Source organism: Neoarius graeffei, chromosome 28 (assembly GCF_027579695.1).
Source record: "Neoarius graeffei isolate fNeoGra1 chromosome 28, fNeoGra1.pri, whole genome shotgun sequence".
Taxonomy (NCBI): Eukaryota; Metazoa; Chordata; class Actinopteri; order Siluriformes; family Ariidae; genus Neoarius; species Neoarius graeffei.
The window spans coordinates 19,322,883-19,337,588 of NC_083596.1; the positions used below are offsets into that span (position 1 = coordinate 19,322,883).

Below are 14,706 nucleotides of genomic sequence, written 5' to 3' on the forward strand. Positions count from 1 at the left end.
AAACCCACGCGGACACGGGGAGAACATGCAAACTCCACACAGAAAGGCCCTCGCCGGCCCCGGGGCTCGAACCCAGGACCTTCTTGCTGTGAGGCGACAGCGCTAACCACTACACCACCGTGCCGCGGGGTCATAACATATGCACACTAAAATTGGAAAGACTTTAAAAGATTAGTAATTTTCAGTTGGGGTGGAGAACCTTGGTTGGTGAGGTGGTGTAGTGTCCCTGGCTGCCGTGAGAGATGTGGTCAGGACACACATGGATGTCTTTTTTTTTTTTAATTATATGGTTAGAAAATAATCTATCAGATACCATCTGCCCAGAGGGGCTTCTGCCTGAATTCTGTTTACAGAATAAAATTGTGTTTAAAGTAGCAAGAGGAAGTCCAAGAAAGGAGAAGGAAGGGAGAGAGAGAGAGAGAGAGAGAGAGAGAGAGAGAGAGAGAGACAGGGAGAGAAAGAAGGAAGTCAGATCACAATGCCGTTGCACCTTCTTACTCACACTTATTCTCACTCTCTCTTTCTGAGGGCTGAGAGAGGAGTCTATGACAGAGAAGAGTTTATGCTTCTGCCTTCAAACATCTGGCAAGAATGAAGAAGTTCATCAGAGAAGCTCTTGAGGACTTCTTCTTTGAGTATGAGACCCCCCGGGAAGTGCTGGTGAGAAACCCAAAAGTGGGGATCGCTTGCAGAATCCTCCAGTTGGGAGTGCTGGCTTATATTATCGGGTAAGAGCTTGGAGGTTTTTTCTCCCCCCCAAAAAAAACCTGTCAAATGCTTTAAAAATAGAGAAGGAAATGAGATATCCAAAGAATATAGCTGAGTAACTCTGCATATTTCTGCCTGTATGGAGCAGATATGTGTCAAGAATGCCTAACGGCAGATGAATTTTATACACAGAAATAACGTGTTCTGTCTCTTAAAACATTCTGTGGGTGGGATTGTTCAGATTCTTTGTAAAGAACAGATGTAAACAATGGCTTCAGGGAGGGATGAGTTAGAGCTTGAATGTGGTATAGGCATTTGTGCTATAGGTTCAATATGTAAACTTTGTACAGTAAGTACATAATAGGTGCAAGTCATAATTCCTGAAAATCCAAAAATAGGAAGTAACAGAACAGACAGAAAACTGTCTTTGTATAACGAATGTAATATACAAAAAGATTGCCATAAAAAAAAAAACCCAAATCATTTTCAACAGAAAAGAGATGGCTTATAAACGGTTAAGATTCAAGCACAATTAGGGGCCTAACAAAAAGTTTACCCTGGAATTGGACTCGAGAGGACACTTTCATAACCACGAACTGCTTGCAAGCGTCGCACAAAATGCATCGCCTGAATGTTACCAAGGATCATTTGGAATGACATATTGTGGTCAGAGGAAACCAAAATCAAACTTTTTGGTCATGCATATCATCAGAATATTTGGTGATGAAAGCAGATTACATACACTGAATAGCACCAGGTAGCCACTGTAAAATCTGGTGGTCGTTCGGTGATGCATTGGGGCAAAATCTGCCTGCCTTCACCAAGAAGCAACAGATTAAAGGACATGGGACATGGATTTTTTTCTGGGTATAATTATGTATAAAGGACATAAGAAATGCCATCTAAATCACTGCAGGGCGTCAAAAATGTGAAAATCATCACATTATTCAACTTTTTTATACATCAGCGTGAAACAATGATTCGTTAATTAGCTAGGTGGTCATGTGACGTCACAAAAACTTTCCAAGGAGCCAGCGCTTGGGAATCTAATGTACGGTAAACAGGTTACCGAAATGAACACCATCGACAGTGATATTCCCGATGTTTCACAGAGATTTGAAGTTAGACCCTATCAATTCGAACCGATAGCTGGAAATTCACATGAACATGGATCTTGTCTTTACTCTGACGGGTCAGATGATTGAGAGTGAGAGTTCATTCAATCCCCATGAAACTGAAAGTGGTCGGCTCGATAACACTTCCTGGTAAGTTAAAAACAATTCTGCTCAAAGGCTAATGATCTGTTGAAAGAAGTATTATTTTTGTATCATACATTGAAAGTTCATCATAGATCTAGCTAAAGTCCGTTGCAAGCTAGTTTTTTTTTGCTGATATTTTTCGAGATTGATTGAGATACAATGCTTCCAGAGTCCGAGATGAAAACATTCAAAATGGCGAAACGCCATCACACAGCCAACAACACTACGCCGTTTGGCGAAAGAGATGAAAATTAAGAAAAGTTAAACAAACTTACCAACATAACTTAACATTTATTTAAATGTCCATTAATGTTACAGGATTTCTTGACTGCCTCTACAGTTGTAGGAATGTTAGGCCCTGTATATTATGGCGCTATCACTGCCTCCATGAACCCGGCTATACGGCCTCTTAAATTTGGCTTGGCAATTAATATCGGTCAGTACCTGAGTATTAATGTTGAAAGAATCCTCTGTGAAACGGTCCGAACACAGTTTGTGGGAAACAGTAGGTGCAAAGTTTTTTCTACGGCAGTAGTGAGCCCACACTTTCCTCAGCTTCGGGTCCTTGGAGAATGCAAAAAAACTTACTCCAGGGCATTTCCCATTGGAATTATTGCAACCATAAGCAGCACAATACACCATGATGTTCAATGTACGTTAAAGACTATAAAAACAATTTTCTTGTCATTCACTTCTCCATTCATCTACCCGCTTGTGCTGTGCCCGAAAGTTTTTGTGATGTATGATTACGTGACAGCGGCTCTTCCGGTTGTAAAATATGCATATCGGAGCTCGAGCAGAAATGCCATATAATCATCACGAATATAACGATTTTGCTGAATTTAATAGATGATTTTGTATTTGTTGATGCAATTAATTCATATTTTAATGGAAAGAAACTGATATAGCGTGCATTTATGTTTCATGTCCCATGTCCTTTAAGCTTTAAAAATAATGAGTCAAACTGACTTCCTCATCAACACAGAATGGTTAAAGTGCTAGTCTAACAAAAATTACATCATAAAATCCCATGTTTTCTGTGTGTGTGATATGCTCAACTACGTTGTAAAGTTAACCGATAAATAAAAAATTCATTCAAAATTTTTTTTTTTGCATCTGAATTCTGTTCCAAAAATCACTAAAAGCTTGTCCGCTGTTATTAGATTGCAACGATTTACAGGTCAGTGGCGCTGCATATGTGACGTGATATGTGCCACTACCTTCTTTTGCGTCCACACGGACTCTATACTATTCTCTGCAGTGGCATGCGTTCTTGATATTCATTATTTTGAAAAAGACGATGAAAGCTCTTTAAATTCATCATCGATCTTTGGTTGGTTGTCTGAGGATGATTTAGAACTATGATAGAGAAAGAGGTGGACGAATACGCAAGCCAAGTTGCTCATGAAGAAGAAGAGCAACAATTGCTCTGGAATCCAGGAAGTTTATACATGGTACAAATCATAGTTTGATTATTCATGTTTTTAAAAAAACTGATTTGGTGCTCAACTTCCACAGTTCTGATAAAGCAGTGTCTCTTTGTAATTGTCATCTTTATAACCTCAGTTGGTAGGCACAAGGCTAAATAATGGCAGTAAGTAGGAACTTTCACTGGAGCCGGCAGGAGCGGGTGGCGTGTTGTGCCATATGTATTGTGCACAGTGAGCATGCAACAGCCAGGAAATTGTTAGGGTTCACCTCCAAAACTAAGTTGCTCATAAAACTACAACCTTTTCTTGTTCTAACAGTACCGATTAGGACCATATAGACCCTTTCTATTCTGTGCTACAACGTTAAGTAGAACTGTGTGTGTGTGTGTGTGTGGGGGGGGGGGGGGGGGGGGGTCAGTGCGCAATTCTCATCTCATTCTCATCATCTCTAGCTGCTTTATCCTTCTACAGGGTCGCAGGCAAGCTGGAGCCTATCCCAGCTGACTACGGGCGAAAGGCGGGGTACACCCTGGACAAGTCGCCAGGTCATCACAGGGCTGACACATAGACACAGACAACCATTCACACTCACATTCACACCTACGGTCAATTTAGAGTCACCAGTTAACCTAACCTGCATGTCTTTGGACTGTGGGGGAAACCGGAGCACCCGGAGGAAACCCACGCAGACACGGGGAGAACATGCAAACTCCGCACAGAAAGGCCCTCGCCGGCCACGGGGCTCGAACCTGGTCCTTCTTGCTGTGAGGTGACAGCGCTAACCACTACACCACCGTGCCGCCCCCAGTGCGCAATTACCATTATTTACTTTATTTTATTTTTTACTAAAATTACCGTATCTCTGCAACTATATATATATTTTTTTTATTCCAAATCCTATGATCATCTCACGGTGTCCCTTTACAGAGAGCTGATTTTAAGGTGAATTGAACCTCATCTTATCTCATTATCTGTAGCCGCTTTATCCTGTCCTACAGGGTCGCAGGCAAGCTGGAGCCTATCCCAGCTGACTACGGGCGAAAGGCGGGGTACACCCTGGACAAGTCGCCAGGTCATCACAGGGCTGACACATAGACACAGACAACCATTCACACTCACATTCACACCTACGGTCAATTTAGAGTCACCAGTTAACCTAACCTGCATGTCTTTGGACTGTGGGGGAAACCGGAGCACCCGGAGGAAACCCACGCAGACACGGGGAGAACATGCAAACTCCGCACAGAAAGGCCCTCGCCGGCCCCGGGGCTCGAACCCGGACCTTCTTGCTGTGAGGCGACAGCGCTAACCACTACACCACCGTGCCGCCATGATTTGAACCTGTTTGAAATTTTATGGTAAAGTCCCTATAATCATGATGGAATTGGCACAAAGGAAAAGGCCATTGCAAGATTAATTTATAATCACTCTGTGATAAACTTCCCTGTGTATTTCTGAATCTTGTCGTTGCCTTTTTGTCCACTGAAACACGTGCAACATTATATTTCATCTAAAAACATGATTTCAATATCAAATGAATGGACACACCATCCTGTTATCTCTCTCAGCTAACTCATTGTTTTTTCTGTATTTATAGGCTCTGAAAGAAATTTTCTCACAACATGAGCAAAACGTACTCTGTTCAGTTAATACTGTATCTTCAGGTACTATTAACACATCATCTTCCATCAAATACTGCCTGTAGACAAAATAAACTGTCTAAACAACCACTCTTTCCTCCTTTCGACATTTCATCCGAGTGTCCTGTAGCCAAAACAGCCGAAGCATGTGTGTCTACTGTAGTACAAATAGCAGCTCCTCCTTCTTCAAATACTGCAACAGACACAAACAGAAACAGCCTTTCCACCCTCTCCTTCAACTACAGCATTGTAACTTTAGCAAGAAAATAAATAAGGGTAATTGCACGCTGACCTAGCGCCTGCCCCCCCTGTTAAAAAAATAGTTTTAGTACATGGCTACTTGGAATTGTGACTTCATTGGATTGCAGATATCAAGATACCGGCCATTTTTAATTAATAAGGTTTAAAAAAATAAAAATAAATTGTTGTGTGTGATTTGGTTGAAGAGTTTATGGGATAAATTTATATTTAACAGTAGGTCTGAGTTTAGGGTTTTTTTTTCCACTTGTGACATGAATGCATTGAAATGTAAGCTGGGTGAGTCCTGTTGAATTTGAACCGGGCGCGGGAACATCGTGCATCGACACATACTGTATTCCTGGACTGCACTGTAGACTACATGTAAAGGGTGTGTGCCATCCTTTTATGTTACTGTGAGAACCAGAAAAGGTTGTAGTTTTATGAGCAACTTAGTTTTGGTGGTGAACCCTAACAATTTCCTGTCTGTTGCATGCTCCTCATTGTGCAAAATGCACATGGCACAAAGCACTCTTGCTGGCTCCGGTAAAAGTGAAAGTACCTAATTACTGCCATTATTTAGCCTTGTATAAAACTTCAGAACTGCTATCAGTTAAAGTGATAAAAGACTAAGGACAACTAATAAATTCAAGCAACAGGCTAAACACTTGAAGTTGCCTCTCTTTGTCCGTACAAATCGAATCCATTCATTCTGTACGTATCTTGCCAACTTTGGGCTACTGTATAATGCAGGGCTTTTCAAAGTGTGGGGCGTGCCTCCCCTGGAGGGCGCCAGAGTTCTTCGGGGGGGCGCAACGTGAGGAAAAATAAACCAGAATAAGTTACTACTGCGGACATTTAGCGAACTTCAGCTAGCCTTTACCAGAGACAAAATGGACCGATTTTTAGTACCTAAAGCTACAGTGAGTGAGGAGACAGAGTCTGGGCCAAGCAAAAAAACCGACCCTCCAGGATTTCGCGATGTTGCGATTTGCAAATTCAACCAATCCCCGCGAATTCAGGGCGGTGTTGCAATTATATCCAATCACCGCAACTTTCCCGCAAATTTGACCAATCATTGGCGTCGTCTTGAGGTGACGTCGACAAACTAACTTCCGCCTTACTTCTGTGTATACGTTCAAGAGAAGCAGCATGCACGCAGTGTTGCCAGATTGGGCGGTTTCAAGTGCATTTTGGTGGGTTTTGAACATATTTTGGACTGGAAAACGTCAGCAGTATCTGGCAACACTGTGTGCGAGTCAGTGTTTATGTAGGCTTAAATTCTGTTACTGAAAGTGTGTTATGTTTACAGTGAAGGACTGTGCGCACTTTACATTATTTTTTTTTACTTAATACAAGAAATTAATGGATGCCAACATTTTTGCCAAAATGGTATTTTATTTTCCATTGTTTAGGCAGCTTCAGCATCATACTGTGAGATTCTGTTCAAATTGTTGAGCCATTTATTTTATTAGTTTATAATTATTGTTTAATTTAGTCTTCAGGAGAGACTGCCTGCACACAGTACTAGTATTAATAGTGTTTTTTCTTACATGAAAGCTGAGGCATTTATATTATATTTTAAGGTAACTTCATGTTGTGCTGTGAGGTTCTATGCACTTTAACTTTTGAACCAACAGGTGCATTTGGATAAGTAAAGCCTATTTTTCTGCATTTTTGTAGTCCTGGTAATCTTTTATATCGGTAAAGTTGTTTATAGGACCATTTCTCAGTGTCTTTGTTTTTTAATCAACAGTTTTTCAGTAATAACTTTAATATTTAACATATCACTCAATTTTAATCACAAAAAGAGAAAATCGCAACAATTTCTCGCAACTTTCACTTCCTCCCGCAATGTAATCGCAACAAAAACCTAAAAAACACCGCAACTTTCATCGCAATTTTTTGGAAACCCCCCCCCCCGCAACATCAGACATTTTAGCCCGCAACAATCACAAAAAAGGCCCGCGAAATCCTGGGGGGACTGAAAAAAAGAAGGAAGTATGACCACGATTATTTAAAGTTTGGATTTTCATGGACTGGATCTGAAGATGCTCCACTGCCACAGTGTGTTGTCTGCCAAGAGGTGCTCGCTAACGATGCTATGAGATGTTTAAAATGTGTAAAAAAAAAAAAAGATGTTTTAAAAAGCACAGATGTTTAAAATGTGTAAAAGAAAAAAATTTAAATGTGTACAACAACCATTTTTTTTTAAATACGAATGGAACATTAAGTATAGCAACAACAAAAATTGTAAGGGGGCGCTGTTGTTTATTTGCTCTCCGAGGGGAGGCTGACTCTCCCACACTTTGAAAACCCCTGGTATAGTGGATCAAAATTCCACTTTTTTATTGGTTGCACTTGAACAGCCTTGAACGACATACCTCTTCGGAGACATGCTTTGGTTTTAGTTTTGTTGTGGAATAAAAAAAAATCATTAAAAACATGCTACACTTTGCACAGCAGACGAAGGCAGAAATGCCGCGAACTTTCAAGTGTTGCGCATATGACGCCGCTTCCTTTGACTGAACAGTAACTTACCAGGAACGCATTTGTGTAATGGCGGCCTCAAAGAGCCAAACTTTACCAACTAAATAGAACATGTTCCCGGTCTCGTATTAAAATACAATTTAGACAGTAAACTATTTAACATGCCTAGTTTTATAAGGTATAATTTCCAAGGGCGATGTCATTTTCGTAAGACTAGCACTTTAAAGAAATACAGAATCGATGATTTGCAGTGACTGTCACACATGTCTCCAGATATAAACCATAGCGTTGTAGTCAAGATCACTTCAACCAAGACCAAGTCATGATCAAGATAAGAGTGTATCAAAGAAGAAGCCGCCTTTATCGGTCACATGTACACTCAAGCACAGTGAAAGTCCTCCGCTGTGTTTAACCCATCTGAAGTGATGAACACGTGCATGCACACGTACTCAGAGTAGTGGGCAGCTATGCTACAGCGCCACTGAGTGAATAAACAGCACTTTCCCCTACTTCTGTATTATGGCTGAAGTGTCCTTGAGCAAGGCACCTAACCCTCAGCTGCTCCCCAGGTGCTGTAACATACTGTAGCTGCCCACTGCTCTGGGTGTGTTTGTGCTCATTGCTCACTTGTGTGTGTGTGTTTTCACTGCTTCAGATGGGTTAAACGCAAAGGAGGAATTTCAAAACTGAGACAAGATCAGGGCGGCACGGTGGTGTAGTGGTTAGTGCTGTCGCCTCACAGCAAGAAGGTCCGGGTTTGAGCCCTGTGGCCGGCGAGGGCCTTTCTGTGTGGAGTTTGCATCTTCTCCCCGTGTCCGTGTGGGTTTCCTCCGGGTGCTCCGGTTTCCCCCACAGTCCAAAGACATGCAGGTTAGGTTAACTGGTGACTCTAAATTGACCGTAGGTGTGAATGTGAGCGTGAATGGTTGTCTGTGTCTATGTGTCAGCCCTGTGATAACCTGGCGACTTGTCCAGGGTGTACCCCGCCTTTCACCCGTAGTCAGCTGGGATAGGCTCCAGCTTGCCTGCGATCCTGCAGAACAGGATAAAGCGGCTAGAGATAATGAGATGAGATGAGACAAGATCAAGACTTTGAGAGGTTGAGACCAAGTCAAGACCAAAACCAAGGAAGGGTGAGATGAAGTCAAGACCAGGTCCAGACTGATGCGTGTGAAGGGGGTGGGGAAGGGTGACAGCCGTTAACAGTAACTAAAAGCAAAATTAGTAATGAGTCACTTTATTGGTTGCATTTGAAGCAGGACGGGGCGGCACGGTGGTGTAGTGGTTAGCGCTGTCGCCTCACAGCAAGAAGGTCTGGGTTTGAGTCCCGTGGCCGGCGAGGGCCTTTCTGTGCGGAGTTTGCATGTTCTCCCCGTGTCCGCGTGGGTTTCCTCCGGGTGCTCCGGTTTCCCCCACAGTCCAAAGACATGCAGGTTAGGTTAACTGGTGACTCTAAATTGACCGTAGGTGTGAATGTGAGCGTGAATGGTTGTCTGTGTCTATGTGTCAGCCCTGTGATAACCTGGCGACTTGTCCAGGGTGTACCCCGCCTTTCGCCCGTAGTCAGCTGGGATAGGCTCCAGCTTGCCTGCGACCCTGTAGAACAGGATAAAGCGGCTAGAGATAATGAGATGAGATGAAGCAGGACGTTTTACATTCAATCACAGTAATGATGTTAACAAATAAAATCAGACAATGCACAGGCAATTTAGTGAAATCCCCACAGTTGTGGTCTTGAAATACAATCCCGAGTCCTCTATGGTATGTCTGAGACTGAGACAAGAACAAGTAAAAATGCAGTCGATTCAAAATCCTTCAAAAAGTGTTCTCAAGATCAAGACCAATATCAAGTACTACAACACTATTAAACCCTTCTGAAAACCTGAGGTCTGAATTGAAGAGGGAAGTGAATAGGGCTGTAGGACTCAGGTCGAGTCTCAAGACATTTTCTGTATTAATGTGGACTTGTCTCAGACTTATTGAAATTGGACAGTACTTGGACTATTGGTCTTACTCAATATGCTCTTGATCTCGGCTGAGATCTTTCAACATGTTGTTCGACTGTGAAGTAAATTTTCTGTTTCCCCTTCAATAAAGATTGCAGGCAGGCACACTTAATGAGAGAGAAAGATTTTATTAAAGGTAAACTGCCTCTCAGATTTTTCAAGTTTAGGTCATAAAAAGAATTTTCCTTGACACCCAATTATTTTTGTTTAGTGGACCAAAAGCTACTAAATTCAAATCACAGACTTCCAATTTTATTCATTTTGTTAAAATAGAACAATTAATGAATTTAGGGCCACGTGGCCATGCCCAGATCACCGCACAGGCTTCATATGGCTTCAGCCTAGGGGCCCCCACGCCCCCCGCCTCGCAGGGGGGCCCCCAATTGGTCAAAAGAAAAAAAACCCCTTCATATTCATTGGCTCAAAATGAATATTTAAATAAACGGACGCTGATTGGGTGAGGCAAATCCGCCTTCCATATATAAACGTTAGACGTCACGCACGACGTCACTCCACAGTTGAACACTGAACATGTGTGACAGAAAATACGAGAGCGGTGCTCAAAAGCGCAAGGCGCAACGGCAAAAAGCCCAACGTGACAAAGCTCTATTGAGCTTTTTGAGCTTTATAAAATTTCATTTTGAGCTTTATAAAAAAAAAAATTAAAATATAGAAAATAGACAGTTCTTTACAGGTAGATGGGATAAGATGGTGGTGGCCGGGGGGGGGGACTACAGCAACTTGTAGCCTAGGGGCCCCTGACCATGTTAATCCGGCCCTGCACGTGGACCTAACTTCTCCGCTATTATTTCCTACTTCACCATGACCCAATTCAAGATACTATGTCATGAATCACATGGTGGGCTTTCCCCGTTCGCGCAAGGCATTGTGGGATAGAAATTTGAAACAGGAAAGAAAAATGGAGGACGCGAATGGAACGTGAAAGACCGACTACAGTAACGGAAAGTGAGAAGAAAAGACGTTATGTTGCGAAGGAAAGGAAACGCAGGACCACACTAATAAATATCGACAGTCAGCGAGCACCTCGGTGTGATCAGCTGTTCGTTTAGCGACAGAATAATGTAACTGTCAGTGCACGGTCAAGGTAAACCTGTAGATGGCAGTAATGCAACACTGGATGCCAGCTGCCATAAAACCCAAAAGAAGAAGCAGGTAAACCTGTGCATGCGCACACGGACTTCCTCCGTCTGCTTGACTGCACGAAGCAAGTGATTTCATGCACATTATTTGCTTGGGAATCCCCTCAAATTAAATAACTTCCCAGCCACAGAATGGCCTTTTTTTTTTCCAATATTGCAGAAATAAACATATCTCACAATGACCAAATTTCAGAAGGAACTAAATTTCACCGATTTTATGAAATCAAAAGGCCATATAGCTTGAAAGAAGCTTCATGTATATACAACCCCGATTCCAAAAAAGTTGGGACAAAGTACAAATTGTAAATAAAAACGGAATGCAATGATGTGGAAGTTTCAAAATGCCATATTTTATTCAGAATAGAACATAGATGACATATCAAATTTTTAAACTGACAAAATGTATCATTTAAAGAGAAAAATTAGGTGATTTTAAATTTCATGACAACACCACATCTCGGGCGGCACGGTGGTGTAGTGGTTAGCGCTGTTGCCTCACAGCAAGAAGGTCCTGGGTTCGAGCCCCGGGGCCGGCGAGGGCCTTTCTGTGTGGAGTTTGCATGTTCTCCCCGTGTCCGCGTGGGTTTCCTCTGGGTGCTCCGGTTTCCCCCACAGTCCAAAGACATGCAGGTTAGGTTAACTGGTGACTCTAAATTGACCGTAGGTGTGAATGTGAGTGTGAATGGTTGTCTGTGTCTATGTGTCAGCCCTGTGATGACCTGGCGACTTGTCCAGGGCGTACCCCGCCTTTCGCCCGTAGTCAGCTGGGATAGGCTCCAGCTTGCCTGCGACCCTGTAGAAGGATAAAGCGGCTAGAGATAATGAGATGAGATGAGACAACACATCTCAAAAAAGTTGGGACAAGGCCATGTTTACCACTGTGAGACATCCCCTTTTCTCTTTACAGCAGTCTGTAAACGTCTGGGGACTGAGGAGACAAGTTGCTCAAGTTTAGGAATAGGAATGTTAGCCCATTCTTGTCTAATGTAGGATTCTAGTTGCTCAACTGTCTTAGGTCTTTTTTGTTGTATCTTCTGTTTTATGATGCGCCAAATGTTTTCTATGGGTGAAAGATCTGGACTGCAGCCTGGCCAGTTTAGTACCCGGATCCTTCTTCTACGCAGCCATGATGCTGTAATTGATGCAGTATGTGGTTTGGCATTGTCATGTTGGAAAATGCAAGGTCTTCCCTGAAAGAGACGTTGTCTGGATGGGAGCATATGTTGCTCTAGAACCTGGATATACCTTTCAGCATTGATGGTGTCTTTCCAGATGTGTAAGCTGCCCATGCCACACGCACTAATGCAACCCCATACCATCAGAGATGCAGGCTTCTGAACTGAGAGCTGATGACAACTTGGGTCATCCTTCCCCTCTTTAGTCCGAATGACACGGCGTCCCTGATTTCCATAAAGAACTTCAAATTTTGATTCGTCTGACCACAGAACAGTTTTCCACTTTGCCACAGTCCATTTTAAATGAGCCTTGGCCCAGAGAAGATGTCTGCGCTTCTGGATCATGTTTAGATACGGCTTCTTCTTTGAACTATAGAGTTTTAGCTGGCAACGGCGGATGGCACGGTGAATTGTGTTCACAGATAATGTTCTCTGGAAATATTCCTGAGCCCATTTTGTGATTTCCAATACAGAAGCATGCCTGTATGTGATGCAGTGCCGTCTAAGGGCCCGAAGATCACGGGCACCCAGTATGGTTTTCCGGCCTTGACCCTTACGCACAGAGATTCTTCCAGATTCTCTGAATCTTTTGATGATATTATGCACTGTAGATGATGATATGTTCAAACTCTTTGCAATTTTACACTGTCGAACTCCTTTCTGATATTGCTCCACTATTTGTCGGCGCAGAATTAGGGGGATTAGTGATCCTCTTCCCATCTTTACTTCTGAGAGCCGCTGCCACTCCAAGATGCTCTTTTTATACCCAGTCATGTTAATGACCTATTGCCAATTGACCTAATTTGGTCCTCCAGCTGTTCCTTTTTTGTACCTTTAACTTTTCCAGCCTCTTATTGCCCCGTCCCAACTTTTTTGAGATGTGTTGCTGTCATGAAATTTCAAAATGTCTCACTTTCGACATTTGATATGTTGTCTATGTTCTATTGTGAATACAATATCAGTTTTTGAGATTTGTAAATTATTGCATTCAGTTTTTATTTACAATTTGTACTTTGTCCCAACTTTTTTGGAATCGGGGTTGTACACCGGTGTTGTTCGAAACACTCTCTCTGCCTGAGCCGCGCTCTCCCTGTATGAAAAATGTCATGCAAAATTTCATCTCATCTCATCTCATTATCTCTAGCCGCTTTATCCTTCTACAAGGTCGCAGGCAAGCTGGAGCCTATCCCAGCTGACTACGGGCGAAAGGCGGGGTACACCCTGGACAAGTCACCAGGTCATCACAGGGCTGACACATAGACACAGACAACCATTCACACTCACACCTACGGTCAATTTAGAGTCACCAGTTAACCTAACGTAACCTGCATGTCTTTGGACTGTGGGGGAAACCGGAGCACCCAGAGGAAACCCACGCGGACACGGGGAGAACATGCAAACTCCGCACAGAAAGGCCCTCGCCGGCCCCGGGGCTCGAACCCAGGACCTTCTTGCTGTGAGGCGACAGCGTTAACCACTACACCACCGTGCCGCCCATCATGCAAAATTTGACAACAAATAATTTATATTTTTAGAAAACATAGCCTAAGCCAACTAAATTGGCCTTGAGAAATATTTGATGGTTTCACTTGAAATCAACCGCCATAAGCCTTGGTCTTGACATTATCTCTTCAGCTTTGGGTTGAAATGCCCTATACTGACTTTTTGCACTCAAATAGTCCACCACCCAAATAATATCTTCTCTGCTCCTTTCCATTGATGGATGGGGTAAAAGCCCATTTTGTGGCAATATATGGCAGGTGGGTGCCAAAATTCCATAACAGCTTTGATGCACTTTACCATATATGCTACGGTACAAGTCTCTGGAACTGTACTGGACAGATAAACACCGTGCTTCCAAAAAATCTTCCAGAGATGTTTACTTTTGCATGTTCTGGAGTTTGCATGTTCTCCTCGTGTCTCTGTTTTTTTTTTCCGGGTGCTCTGGTTTTCCCCACAGTCCAAAGACATGCAGTTAGGTTAACATGGGGCGGCCTTGGGCCATAGTGCCCTGGAGCAAGGCACCTAACCCCCAACTGCTCACTGGGTGCTGTAGCAATGGCTGCCCATTGCTCTGGGTATGTGTGTGTGCTCATTGCTCATGTGTGTGTGTGCGCGCAAGTGTGTGTTCACTGCTTCAGATGGGTTAAATGCAGAGAGGAATTTCACTGTGCTTGAGTGTGCATGTGACAAAATAAAGTTGTTGTTCTTACTTGGGTTAAGATATAGTGAATGTGAAGGACATAGCATATGATTTTCATACTCTTCAAACCATTCAGTGTTCCCTTGTGCCCTGTGGATGGGGTCGGAGTCATCCTGCAAGAGACCGCTTCCATTAGGATAGAAATGTTTCATTACAGTACAGGATAAATTCATGCAAGCCCTTGTAGGCTCTACTAAAGCTTTCTGAAACAGAACAGATTATGATCGATGGTAGCCCAGATAAAAATCTATGTACCACGATTTCTCCATGTGCCATGATGTAGTTCCTCTAAGCACATCTTTGTATGTGCAAGTGCGCAAGTCTGTATTTTGCAGTAAATACTGAATTGTGAGAATGTGTATTTAGTTGTACAACTAAAAACTGAAATGTATTTGGGG

The 14,706-nt window shown here is 42.8% G+C and overlaps 1 protein-coding gene across 4 annotated transcripts in view; it reads left to right on the forward strand.

Annotated features, from left to right (window-relative positions):
* Positions 1-438: 438 nt before the first annotated feature.
* Positions 439-14,706, forward strand: part of p2rx1 (purinergic receptor P2X, ligand-gated ion channel, 1) — a 95,878-nt gene continuing 81,610 nt past the window's right edge. For 2 of the 4 annotated variants that reach the window (XM_060912856.1, XM_060912855.1), the window contains exon 1: positions 439-728. In XM_060912856.1, coding sequence (XP_060768839.1) covers positions 592-728 — 137 coding nt within the window. In that variant the 5' untranslated portion in view covers positions 439-591. The remainder of the gene's footprint in view (positions 729-14,706) is intronic. The other 2 variants (XM_060912852.1, XM_060912853.1) reach the window with 2 other exon arrangements.